The following is a 14,916-nucleotide window of genomic DNA, read 5'->3' as shown; positions in this document are numbered from 1 at the left end:
TTTCCACACACCAACTTCAACATCAAGCGTAACAACCTTCCATTCACCACCAGCAAATGCCAACAAATCCCATCTTCCACCACACAAACTTCAACATCTAAGCGTGACACCTTACCATCACCACCAGCAAATGCAACAATCCCTTATCTTCCACCACACCAAACTTCAACCACTAGTTGTGACACCTCCATCACCACCAGCAAATGCACAATTCCCCATCTTCCACCGACACCAGAAACTTCAACATCTAGCTGACAACCTCCATCACCACCCAGCCAAATGGCAACCAATCCCATCTTCCCACCTACACCAAACTCTATCAACATCTAGCGTGGAACACCTCCACTCGACCACCAGCAAATGACCAACAATCCCATCTTCCACCTACACAAACTTCAACCATCTACCTTGTGACACCTCCCAATCACCACCAGCAAATTGCAACTAATCCCATCTTCCACCTACACCAACTTTCACATCTAGCGTGACACCACCATCACCACCATGCAAATGCGAAACAATCCCATTTCCACACGACCGCAATTTCAACATCCTAGCTTGACAACTTCCATCACCACAGCAAATGCAAACAACCCATCTTTCCACTACACCAAATTCCAAATCAAGTGGACACCTCCAATCACACCAAGCCCAAATCGCAACATTCCCATCTTCCACCACAAACAAATTCAAACAGTCTAAGCGTGAACACCTCCATCACCCCAGCAATTGCCAACCGAATCCATTCTTCCACTCACACCAATCAACAATCAAGTGTCGCACCCCTCCATTAATCCACCAGAATGCAACAATCCCAATCTTCCACTAGAACCAACTTCAACTCCAAGCGCTGACCCACCATCCTTATCCACCAGCAAATGCCACAATCCTCTTCCACGCACCCACCAACTTCCAACTCTACATGCCAACTTCCAAATCACCCAGCAAATGCAACGAATCCCATCTTCCACCACACCAATTTCAACCATTCAGCCTGACCCACGCCAATCCCACCAGCAAATGCAATCCCATCTTCCCTACTACCACCAACTTCAACACTAGCGTGACACCACCATCCACCACCAAGCGCAATTGCAACAAATCCCATATTCCACCGACACCAAACTTCAACATCTAGCGGGACACCCTCCATCACCACCAGCGAATTGCAACAAGCCCCTCTTACACTACAACCAACTTCAACCCATCTAGCGTTGGACACCACCATCCAACACCCAGCAAATTGCAAAAAATCCCATCTTCACTACACCAAATTCAACATCTTAAGCGTTGACAACCTCCATCACCACCAAGCAAATGACAACAATCCCATCTCCCACCACACCAACTACAAATCACGTGACACCTCCTCACCACCACCAAAGCAACAATCCCGATCGTTCACCACACCAAACTTAAACCATCTAAAGTTGTGGACACTCCATCACCACCATAAGCCAAATGAACCAAATCCCATCAACACCACCCACACCACCATCACCACCAGCAAATGCAACAATCCCATCTTCCACTACACAAACTTCAACATCTAGCGTGACACCTCCATCACCACCAGCAAATGCAACAATCCCATCTTCCACCACACCAACTTCCAACATCTACTGTGACACCTCCAATCCACCACCAGCAAAATGCAACAATCCCATCCTTCCACCACACCAACTTTCAACATTCTAGCGTGACACCACCATCAACCACCAGCAAACGCAACAAATCCCATCTTCCACCACACCAACTTCACAAATCCGAGTCGTGACACCTCCATCACCAGCAACAAATGCAACAATCCCATCTTCCACTATATCAACTTTAACATCTAACGTGACACCTTCATCACCACCAGCAAATACAACAATCTCATCTTCCACCACACCACTTTCAACATCTAGTGTGTTATCTTCATCACCACCAGCAAATGCAACAATCCCATCTTCCACCACACCAACTTCAACATCAAGTGTGACATCTCCATCTCCACCAGCAAATGCAACAATCCCATCTTCCACCACACCAACTTCAACATCAAGTGTGACACCTCCATCACCACCAGCAAATGCAACAATCCCATCTTCCACCACACCAACTTCAACATCAAGCGTGACATCTCCATCACCACCAGCAAATGCAACAATCCCATCTTCCACCACACCAACTTCAACATCAAGTGTGACACCTCCATCACCACCAGCAAATGCAACAATCCCATCTTCCACCACACCAAATTCAACATCTACCGTGACACCTCCATCACCACCAGCAAATACAACAATCCCATTTTCCACCACACCAACTTCAACATCTACCGTGACACCTCCATCACCACCAGCAAATGCAACAATCCCATCTTCCACCACACCAACTTCAACATTAAGTGTGACATCTCCATCACCACCAGCAAATGCAACAATCCCATTTTCCACCACACCAAATTCAACATCTACCGTGACACCTCCATCACCACCAGCAAATACAACAATCCCATTTCCACACACCAAAAACTTCAACATCTACCGTGACACCTCCATCACCACCAGCAAATGCAACAATCCCATCTTCCACCACACAACTTACAACATTCCTACCAGTGACACCTCCATCACACCCATCAAATAAACCAAACAATCCCATTTCTTCCACCACACCAACTTCAACATCAAGCGTCAACACCTCCATCACCCCACCAGCAAATGCCACAATCCATCTTCCACCACACCACTTCAACATCCCACAGAAAGTAACACCTCCATCACACAGCAAACCGCCACAATCCCATCTTCCACCACACCAACTTCAACATCAAGCGTAACACCTCCATCACCACCAGCAAATGCAACAATCCCATCTTCCACCACACAAACTTCAACATCTACTGTGACACCTCCATCACCACCAGCAAATGCAACAATCCCATCTTCCACCACACCAACTTCAACATCTAGCGTGACACCTCCATCACCACCAGCAAATGCAACAATCCCATCTTCCACCCACACCCAACCTTCAACATCTAGCGTGACACCTCCATCACCACCAGCAAATGCAACAATCCCATCTTCCACACACAACTTCAACATCTACTGTGACACCTCCATCAAACCACCAGCAAATTGCAAACAATCCCATCTTCCACCACACCAACATCAAACATCTAGCGTGACACCTCCATCACCACCAGCAAAATGCAACCAATCCCATCTTCCACCACACCAACTTCAACATACTTTAGCGTTTGGACACTCCATCACCACCAGCAAATGCAACAATCCCATCTTCACTACACCAAATTTCAACATCAAGTGTGACATCCCCATATCACCAGCAAATGCAACAATCCATCTTCCACTAAACCAAAACTTCAACATCAAGTGTGACACCTCCATTCATCACCAGCAAAGAAGCAAACAATTCCCATCTTCCACCACACCAACCCTCAACATCTAACACATGACACCTCCATCACCACCAGCAAATGCCAACAATTCCCCTTCCACCACACCAATTTCACAGCGAGGTTGACACTTTCCATCACCACCAGCAAATTGGCAACAATTCCCCATCTTCCAATACACCAAATCCAACATTCAGTGTGAACACCTTCCATCACCACCAGCAAATGCAAAAATCCCATCTTCCACTTAAACCAAAATCAACCATAAGGTGACCACGCCAAATCTACACCAGCAAATGCAACAAGCCCATCTTCCATCCACACCCTAACTTCAACATCTAGCGTGGATTCACTTACCATCAACCACCAGCAAATGCAACAATTCCCACTTCCACTACACCAAATTCAAACATCAAGTGTGACACCTCCATTATCCACCAGCAAATGCAACTAAATCCCATGTCGTGTTCTCATTCTAAACCAACTATCAACATCAAGTTGGACACCTGTCTCTTCGACTCGTGATGCCAGCGAAATTGCAACAATCCCATCTCATCTTACACCAACTTCAACAGTTCTGCGTGACACTTCTATTATCTCATTCGCAGCAAAGCACAATCCAGTGTGTCTTCACCACCACCAATTTAAAACATCTAGCTGACCACTTCCAATCACCACCCAGCCAAATGCAAACAATCCCATCTTCACTACACCAAATTCACATCAAGGTGGACACCCTCCATTATCACCGCAAATGCAACAGATTCCCATTCTTCCAATCTAAACCACTTCAAACATCAAGTGTGACACCTCATCACCACCAGCAAATGCAAACCAATCCCATCTTCCATCACACCCAACTTTCAACATCTAGCTGACACTTCCATCACCACCAGCAAAATGCAACATCCCATCTTCCACTAAACCAATTCACATCCAAGGTGTGACACCTTCTCTATTATTTCACACAAAATGCAAACAATCCCATTCTTCCATCACACAACTTCTAAACATCTACGTGGACACCTTCCATCACCACCAGCAAAATGCAAACAATTCCCATTCTTCCACCACCCAATTTCAACATCTAGCGTGACACTTTCCCATCACCACCAGCAAATGGCAACAATCCCATCTCACTCACCCAATTCAACATCAAGTGTGACACCCATTATCAAACCAAGCAATGCAACAATCCCATCTTCCACCACACCTAAACTTCAACATCAATTGTGACACCTCCATTACCACCAGCAAATGCAAACAATCCCATTCTTCCAACCACCACCAACTTCAACATCCTACCATGACACCCTTTCCAAAATTCACCACCAGCAAATTGCAACAATCGCCCTCCTTCCACCAACAACCCAATTTTCAACCATTCTAAGCCGTGACACCCTTCCATCCACCAACCAAAAGGGGGGCAACTGGCAACAATCCCAATCTTCCACTTACACCAAATTCAATCAAGTGTGAACAACCCCATTCCAAACAACCAGGCCAATGGCAACAATCCCATCTTCCACCTAAACCAATTCAACCATCAAAGTTGTGTACACCTCCATCACCACCGCAAATGCAACATCCCATCTTCCATCACACCCACTTCAACATTCTAGCGTGACACTTCCATCCACCACCAGCAAATGCAACAATCCCATTCTTCACCTTTACAACTTCCAACATCAAGTGTGACACCTCCATTAATCCCCAACAAAATTGCACATCCCATTCCTTCCATCACACCCAACTTTCACATCTAGCGTGACACTTCATCACCACCAGCAATGCCAACAATCCCCATTCTTCCAACCAACAACCCATTTCAACATCTAAGCCGTGAACCCACCTCAATTCAACACCAGCAAATGCAACCATTCATCTTCCACCTACGACAAATTCAAATCAAGTCTGACACCTCCATTATCACCACCAGCAAATGCAACAATCCCATCTTCCACTAAACCAACTTCAACATCAAGTGTGACACCTCCATCACCACCAGCAAATGCAACAATCCCATCTTCCATCACACCAACTTCAACATCTAGCGTGACACTTCCATCACCACCAGCAAATGCAACAATCCCATCTTCCACCACACCAATTTCAACATCTAGCGTGACACTTCCATCACCACCAGCAAATGCAACAATCCCATCTTCCACTACACCAAATTCAACATCAAGTGTGACACCTCCATTATCACCAGCAAATGCAACAATCCCATCTTCCACTAAACCAACTTCAACATCAAGTGTGACACCTCCATCACCACCAGCAAATGCAACAATCCCATCTTCCATCACACCAACTTCAACATCTAGCGTGACACTTCCATCACCACCAGCAAATGCAACAATCCCATCTTCCACTAAACCAACTTCAACATCAAGTGTGACACCTCCATTATCACCAGCAAATGCAACAATCCCATCTTCCATCACACCAACTTCAACATCTAGTGTGACACTTCCATCACCACCAGCAAATGCAACAATCCCATCTTCCACCACACCAATTTCAACATCTAGCGTGACACTTCCATCACCACCAGCAAATGCAACAATCCCATTCTTCCAACTTACACCAGTCCAACCCATCCAGTGTGACAACCTTCATAATCACCCAGCAAATTGCAAACAATACAATCACACCACACCAACTCAACATCAAGTGCCGACACCTCCATTATCACCAGCAAATGCCAAACAATCCATCTTTCTACACCAACTTTTCAACCAATCAAGTTGGACACTTCATTATCCCACCAAAGCAACGCAATCAATCCTTTCCATCACACCAACTTCAACATCCTAGGTGACACCTCCATACCACCAGCAAATGCAACAATCCCATCTGTCCTTATCACACACTCAACATCTTACATTCGTGACACCTCAATCACCAGCAAATGCACAATCCCATCTTCCACACACCAACTTCAACATCTAGCGTGACACTTCATCACACCAGCAAATGTAAACAATCCCATCTTCCACCACACCAACTTCAACATCTAGCGTGACACTTCATCACCACAGCAAATGCAACATCCCATCTTCCACACACCACACACAACGTCACATCTAGCAAATGACATCTATACATCACCACCAGCAAATGCAACAATCCCATCTTCCACCACACCAACTTCAACATCTAGCATGACATCTCCATCACCACCAGCAAATGCAACAATCCCATCACCAACTTCAACATCTAGCATGACATCTCCATCACCACCAGCAAAGCAACCCAATCATCACCACTTCACATTCTACATGACATCTCCATCAACAGCATGCAACAATCCCATCACCAATTTCAACATCTAGCGTGACACCTCCATCACCACCAGCAAATGCAACAATCCCATCTTCCACTAAACCAACTTCAACATCTAGCGTGACACATCTATCACCAGCAGCAACCACACCAACTCCAGCATCAAGTATAACACCTGCATCATCACCAGCAAATGCAACAGTCCCAGCTTCCACCACACAAACCCCAGAATCAAGTTCAATACCTGCTCCACCCGCAATAACCACAGGAACACACACAAGAACAGATTCTTCAACCACAATAACCCCAGGAACGAACACAACTCCAGCTACAACGAAGACATCAGCTTCAATTATAGCAAGTCCATCACTAAATACAGCTGCATTCAACCTCGCACGTGGTAAATACTTCCAAATGTTCCTCTATGTTTATGAGCTTTTCTCATCAACAAAATTAAGTAAACACTTATGTATTCTAACAATACTACTATCTCTGTCATATCAATATCTTAATTAGCAATTCATCTATATCGATGATATAATATCAATTCTTGATATCACTACTTCTTTCATTACATCAACAGTGCCTTCCATTTTTTCTTTGGAATATTACTGAAATTTATCTCAGTATAATTTATATATAATATATGTATATATATATATATATATATATATATATGTATATATATATATATATATATATATATATATATATATATATATATATATATATATATTTATATTTATTTATATTTATATATATATATAAATATATATATATATATATATATATATATATATATATATATATATATATATATATATATATATATATAAATATATATTTATATATATACATATTCTGTTCCATTTTGAAAAGCCCCTTAAAAAATTAGCACAGGGAAATATATTTCGGCTGATACGGCCTCAACACTTCACTGGTGAATGCAAAAGGGTGGCAGGTGACTAAGGTGATCCTACTGCTGGAAATTTAATGTATATACTCAAATAAACTCCCCAAGCATGATTCTTATCATTTAAATCCAAAATCGGCTAATTCGCGACCTAGTGGTCCCTTCAATAGTCTGTGGGTAATTCAGCCTAGATGTCAGCTTTCTCAATCATGGTCCGGAATGTATGCAACACAAAACTAAATTTGACTTAAATTCAAGACGGTACACAACAAGTGCTGAATTGGAACGACAGTCAACAAGAATTCTAACCTTTGGCCAGCATCTCCCATAGGGTGTACATAATTCAATTACTACATTGCTGCAAACTTCAGGATGGTGTGCAGCCCTCGCCCTCGTGATCGGGATGGTAATCTACAGGCAACGAACTCCCCATTTAGTCCTGCCTTCAGCCTTTCCATATCAACCGTATCCTACATCACAGTCATTTCTTATAGTATGGGGGCAGAAGTAAGCCATAAAGACATCTTAATCACCTGCCCCCAATTCCCATTTTTTCACGATGTGAGGTGGAGTAGTACCAAGACAAATTTATCTTCTGTGTTAATTATAGTAAGTGATTTATACTACTGTCTCACATATACACATTTACATATATATATATATATTCTATATATATATAATATATATATATATAATATATATATATATATATATATAATGTGTAATATATATATATATATATATATATATTATATATATGATATATACGTATATATATATAGTTAAATGTAAAAATACAATCAGGATACGGATATTATTAAGAAATAGTCTTTACAAGGCAGCTAGTGTAAGTAAAAATGGATTTGAAGATCAGAACTTCCAAGCTTCTGAGTCAAACATTTTTCCGAGACGATTAACATTTTATTTATCAATTTGTACATCTTAGATCACTTTCCATCAGACATAATTAATCTCATACTTCTTTTAGTTCACCAGTGTGACTTCTCCAGGGCCAGAGCCACTCTGGACCTTCAATCTCATCTCCCTGATGGCTGTTGATCTCTGCAGGACTTTGAAGAGTTTCATGCCATTATAACTGAAATTTTCCTGTTGGGAAGTCCTGGCATATAGTACTGTCAGACAGACTTCCACTTATCCTTTCAAAACTTTATATGAAATTATTCCTGGAATTTTATCTAACATCTGCAACTGTCTCTCTTACCTGGATAACATCTCGCCTCTTTCCCTTTCACTTATTACTGTTCAATTATCAGTTATACAAGTTCCTGTTATATTTATTTTTACATAGTATCTAAACCTAGTGGTGGTTCGTTATGTACGTTCATAGCCTTTTGACGTGTTCTAGCAGAAGATATGATCATTAGGATAATGATAATAGTAATGTGGAGAATCACATCATATATATATATATATATATATATATATATATATATATATATATATATATGTGTGTGTGTGTGTGTGTGTGTGTGTGTGTGTGTGTGTATGTATGTATAATATACTACTTCTCTTCTATTTCTTTCAGGTTGTCTTCTAAATGGAACAGAGTATCAGCAAGGAACTGTACTCGACTCAGAGACTGTAGTTTTCTGTTCATTGTGCGATGAAGGCAACTGGACATATGGTGAGTAGAACTCTTACTACTTACATTGTTATTATCTTACTGTTCTACACAATCTGACTTGGATTTACACAAACGACTTTAAAGACAAGAGTAAGTTTTAAAATAAGCTACATAATTAGACACCCATATCATGAAAAAAAAAAATTGCCAATGTTGTTTGCACTGTGAATTATGTACTGTCTGTGGTAGTGGGTAGTAGCCAGGTGGGGAAGAACATTCACCCCATAAAGGAAAGACAAATTTGTAATATATATATATATATATATATATATATATATATATATATATATATATATTATATATACTATATATATATATACATATATATATATATATATATATATATATATATATATGTGTGTGTGTGTGTGTGTGATGTGTGTGTGTGTGTGTGTGTTATAATTTCGTATGAAATGCAAAATATGAAGAAGGCAAAAGGGCGAAATGTACAGATATGGGAAATTAAGTTATCATTAACTCCAGGCTCTTTCATTAAATTTCCTCCTGGGTTTTCTTTTTAATTTTCTCCCTTGCCTTTTAATCACATTTCTCATATGTATTCAGTATTCTTATTTCATTCTTCCCTCCTTCCAGGTTGCATCCACAATAACCGGTGCTATTCTTACGGAGGAAACAGAGAGAACAACGATACTTGCACTCATTTCGGATGGCTGCCTAGTGGTAAGTATCATTCGTCATATTTTGAATGTAATCACTTCACAGATGAGATGTTTATCTGAGTGCTGAATCCTGTAAAATGAATATCTTTACAAAGCGGGTATACTGTTCCAGACTTTAATTGGTGCTGATTTTGCATCTACAACCACGTCTGGACAAAGGAAAATTTCATGCGAATGAGGAATTACTAAAGATAAACAAACGACATTCAGGATATTTTGCTTCTTTTTAACGTCAGGATTTTTTTTTTTTTATAGTAAATATGAATGAAGTTGTACTCTTGTCCAGCCTGTTACCCGTATTAGATCTTGATCCTTTCAAGAGTACAAAGGTGCATCCTCAACTTACGGTGAGGGATCCGTTCCAATGCCGTGCCATAAGATGATTCTCTCCGTAAGCTGGTTTTTTCGCCATTAAAGGCGCTTTAACTGTGCTCAAGTGGCCGTAACTCGAGTTATGGCATCGTAACCTGATGTTGCCCCAAGTTACAACACCATAAATTCTGTTAGCTTGATGCCTATTCTTGTCGTTAGCATTGTCAACGGCGCTTACAGCATTGTAACTTGATGCAACATCAAGTTACAGCACTGTAAAATGCCCTTAATGGCACTGTAAAAGCACCGTAAGATCGAATCGCCATAAGTCGGTGGCACTGTAAGTCAAAGACGTACTGTATCTTTACTGTTTCTCTTACGTTGCCTCAATCTGTCTAACACATAACATGATGTTTGAAAAACAGACAGACTTAAAATGACTGAATCTTGACTCAGAGATGTTAACTCTCTCATGCTTGTTTCCACATGCAATGGACTTCTCTCAACTAGCATTCAAAAAGTAGCTAACACGATGAACTGAGAGAATAGCATTATTTGTATAATGAAATTCATTTTTGTTAAAACCTTAGTGAGCACATTTGTCAGCTAGTGATTACCACAGTTGGAATATAACAAAGGAGATAAAAAAAATTGTAACTTTCAAACTAATTCAGAGAAATGAACAATCATCTCCTGCACCAACCCTAACTACATCTGTATAAATAACAAGAACTCCAGTCTCTTAATATCTATATTATTTTACTAGTCATATAAAACTACTTCAGGTCTATTTATAGAAAAAAAAATAAATAAAAAAGCACTAACAATTTATGGTATATTTGGAGTCTTTACATGACAAAAAAAAGTCAAAGCTTCAATTTTTCTTTAGTTTTTTAATGTTTTAATATTCTTAAAATCATCAACTGTTTTAAAAAGGAATAGCTGCAAAGTGAAGTACTGAAAGGTAATCAGCTCTTTTTCCACAACAGCTCCTAACACAACAACTCCACTTCAAAACACTTCAACTCTAATACCAACCGCAACAACCATAACAATTGCAGCTCCAACCACAGCTACTCCGGTATCAGTTGCAACTGCTCCAGTATCATCATCAACAACCTCAGCTCGCACTACAGCTCCAACTCCAGTTCCAACCACTGTTACTCCAGTATCAACCACAGCAACCCCAGTTACATCTAAAACAACCTCAGCTCAGACCACAACTCCAGTTTCATCCACAATTGCTCCAATATCAACCACAACACCTCAAGTAATATCCACATCAACCACAGCTCACACTACAGCTCCAACTCCAACCACAACACCTTCAGTAATTTCCGAAACAACCTCAATTCAAACCATAACTCCAGTTTCAACCACATCAACTCCAGTTCCATCAACAACAAACTCAACTCAAACCACAATTCCAGTTTCAACCACACCAACTGTTCCATCTACAACAACCTCAACTCAAACCATAACGCCAGTTTCAACCACATCTACTCCTGTTCCATCTACAACAAACTCAACTCAAACCATAACGTCAGTTTCAACCACATCTACTCCAGTTCCATCTTCAACAAACACAACTCAAACCATAGCCCCAGTTTCAACCACATCAACTCCTGTTCCATCAACAACAAACTCAACTCAAACCATAACTGCAGTTTCAACCACATCTACTCCTGTTCCATCTAACAAGAACTCAACTCAAACCATAACCGTCCAGTTTCAACCACATCTACTCATTCCATCATCAACAACTCAACTCAAACCAGGACTCCAGTTTTCAACCACATCAACTCCTGTTCCATCTACAACAAACTCAACTCAAACCATAACTCCAGATTCAACCACATCTACTCCTGTTCCATCTACAACAAACTCAACTCAAACCATATCCCTAGTTTCAACCACATCTACTCCAGTTACATCTACAACAAACTCAACTCAAACCATAACATCAGTTTCAACTACATCAACTCCTGTTTCCATCTACAACAAATAACTCCAAACCATAACCTCCAGTTTCAACCACATCTACTCCGGTTCCATCTACAACAAACGCCAACTCAAACCACAACTTCCAGTTTCCAAACATCTATCTCCTTCTATCTACAACAAACTCAACTCAAACCATAACTCCAGTTTCAACCACATCTACTCCAGTTACATCTACAACAAACTCAACTCAAACCATAACTCCAGTTTCAACCACATCAACTCCTGTTCCATCTACAACAAACTCAACTCAAACCATAACTCCAGTTTCAACCACATCTACTCCTGTTCCATCTACAACAACCTCAACTCAAACCATAACGCCAGTTTCAACTACATCTACTCCTGTTTTACATCTACAATCAACGCAACTCAAACCAAACGCCAGTTTCAACTACTCAAACTCCTGTTTCCATCTACAACAACTCAACTCAAACCATACTCCAGTTTCAACACATCTACTCACTGCTCCACTACACCAAACTCAACTCAACCCAAACTCCGTTTTCAACTACATCTACTCTGTTTACATCTACAACCACTTTGGACAACTCAAACCATAATTCCATTTCAACTACCATCAACTCCTTGTTCCATCTACAAACAGACTCAACCTCAACCAATAAACTCCCGTTTTTCAACCACTAACTCCCTGTTACTCACAGAACTCAACTCAACCATAACTCCAGTTTCAAAAACAAAATCACTCCTGTTTACACTAGCAACAACTCAATCAAACCATACCTCCCAGTTTCAACCAACAAAAAACAACATCACTTCTGTTTCCATCACAACACAAACTCAACTCAAACCATAACTCCAGTTTCAACCACTTCAACTCCCTGTTACATCAACAAACAAACCACTCAAACCATACTCAGTTTCATACCATCTCAACTCCTGTTCCATCAAACAGCAATACTCAACTCAAACCGTAACTCCAGTTTCAACCACATCACTCCTGTTTCCATCACAACAAACTCACTCAAACCTACTCCAGTTTCAACAACATCTCACTCCCATTCCATCTACAACAAACCTCAACTCAACATCTCCAGTTTCAACAACCCACATCCTGTTTCCATCTCAACGAACCTCAACTCAAACCATAACGCCAGTTTCAACTACATCAATTCCTGTTCCATCTTCAACAAACTCAACCCAAACCATAACTCCTCCAGTTTCAGCCACAACTCCTGTTCACACAACAATAAAACCAACTCAAACGACAACATCTCCAGCTTCAACTACAGCAGCCCCATCTTCAATTACAACTACAGTCATCGGTGCACAGGGTAAATACTTACGAACGTTTTTCTGTCTATGTGAGCTATTCTTGTCACCAGAAATAATAAAACATTTGTGTATTCTATTATTATCACTACCCGTGCCATCAAAATATCTTAATTGGCATTCAATAAATTTATACGAATATTCACACAACAAATAAGCAAAATTCTGATTCAGTTTTAATAGAACCATTGAAAATTTAGAACAGATCGATGCATACCTTTCTGCATCATTCTAACAGCATTCTATGAATTGAGAAAGCACTGACAAACAAAATTAGTAGAGGGAACAATAGAGTTCGGATGATACCTCTACCCAATTCACAGGTGAATGCAGAAGAGTGGAAAGTGTGTAAGGAATCCTGTTGCTTGAAACGCAGTATGAGTTTATTCCACTGCAGTAGCAGGATTTCTATCATCATTACAATTCACACTACGGTTCAGATTACATCACTAGTGCCCGTATATATAAGTCAGTGGGCAATCCAGCCCCAACGTAGGCCTTTCTCAACCACGGTCCACAAATTTTGGAAAACAAAACTTTGTTCAAACTTCACGACAGTGCAAAACATGGACAAAGTTAGGACGTTAGTCTACTGGTAAAGTAACTCTCACTACTAACCTAATATAGTATGCAAAATGAAATAAAATTGCTCCAACCTTCAGGATGGTGTGCAGCACTCAGGGTCGGGATTAATCTACAGGCAACGAACTCCCCATTTACGCTTGCCTTCAGCCTTCATAGCTCAACCCCATCTTATATAATAGTCATCTTTGATGTTATGGAGTTTCATATACTATACCAATATCAAAAATCACCGGCCTCCAATCCCCATTTACTTATAATCTCAGCAGTAGAAGTATCAACAAAAATATATAGCTTCCTGTGTTAATTTTTTTGTAAGTGATCAGCATTTACTGTCCATATCATATATCTATGTACACAGTTAGGTGTAAATATACGAGCAGTGTAAAGAAATTATGAAATAATTCTTTATAAGATTGTTAGTGTGAGTAAAGATGGATCGATTAATTAAAAGAAGTTCCAGTCAGAATATAATACATCTGACAATCTTTTAGATTACCAGTGAGGTTTCTACAGAACCAGATCTACTATGGACCTTCATTCTCACCTTGCTGATGGATGGTCATCTCTGCAGAACTAGAGGGAGTTTCATTATTACCACAGTTGAAATCTGTAGTCTATTTTTCTGTGGGAAAATCCTGGCAAAAAACACTAACAGTCAATCTTCAATATATCCTTTCAAACCTTCTTCCACATGAAATTATTCATATAATTCTATCTATTGAATCTGTATCTGCCTTTGGGAAAAGGATGACATATGTCCTCCCTTTTTGATAATGTTTTTCACTGT

General features: G+C 40.3%; 1 protein-coding gene across 1 annotated transcript in view; it reads left to right on the top strand.

Moving 5' to 3' along the window:
• Positions 1 to 12,258, top strand: part of LOC135213345 (mucin-2-like) — a 38,766-nt gene extending 26,508 nt beyond the window's left edge. Inside the window, exons 4-7 of the mRNA XM_064247323.1 lie at positions 9,160 to 9,258; positions 9,853 to 9,939; positions 11,240 to 11,916; positions 12,037 to 12,258. Coding sequence (XP_064103393.1) covers positions 9,160 to 9,258; positions 9,853 to 9,939; positions 11,240 to 11,916; positions 12,037 to 12,258 — 1,085 coding nt within the window. The remainder of the gene's footprint in view (positions 1 to 9,159; positions 9,259 to 9,852; positions 9,940 to 11,239; positions 11,917 to 12,036) is intronic.
• The last annotated feature ends 2,658 nt before the right edge of the window (positions 12,259 to 14,916 follow it).

The sequence above is a fragment of the Macrobrachium nipponense genome, chromosome 42 (genome assembly GCF_015104395.2).
Source record: "Macrobrachium nipponense isolate FS-2020 chromosome 42, ASM1510439v2, whole genome shotgun sequence".
In the NCBI taxonomy this organism is placed as follows: Eukaryota; Metazoa; Arthropoda; class Malacostraca; order Decapoda; family Palaemonidae; genus Macrobrachium; species Macrobrachium nipponense.
Note: the sequence above shows the minus strand (reverse complement) of the source record. Positions and strands in the feature narration are given on the sequence as shown.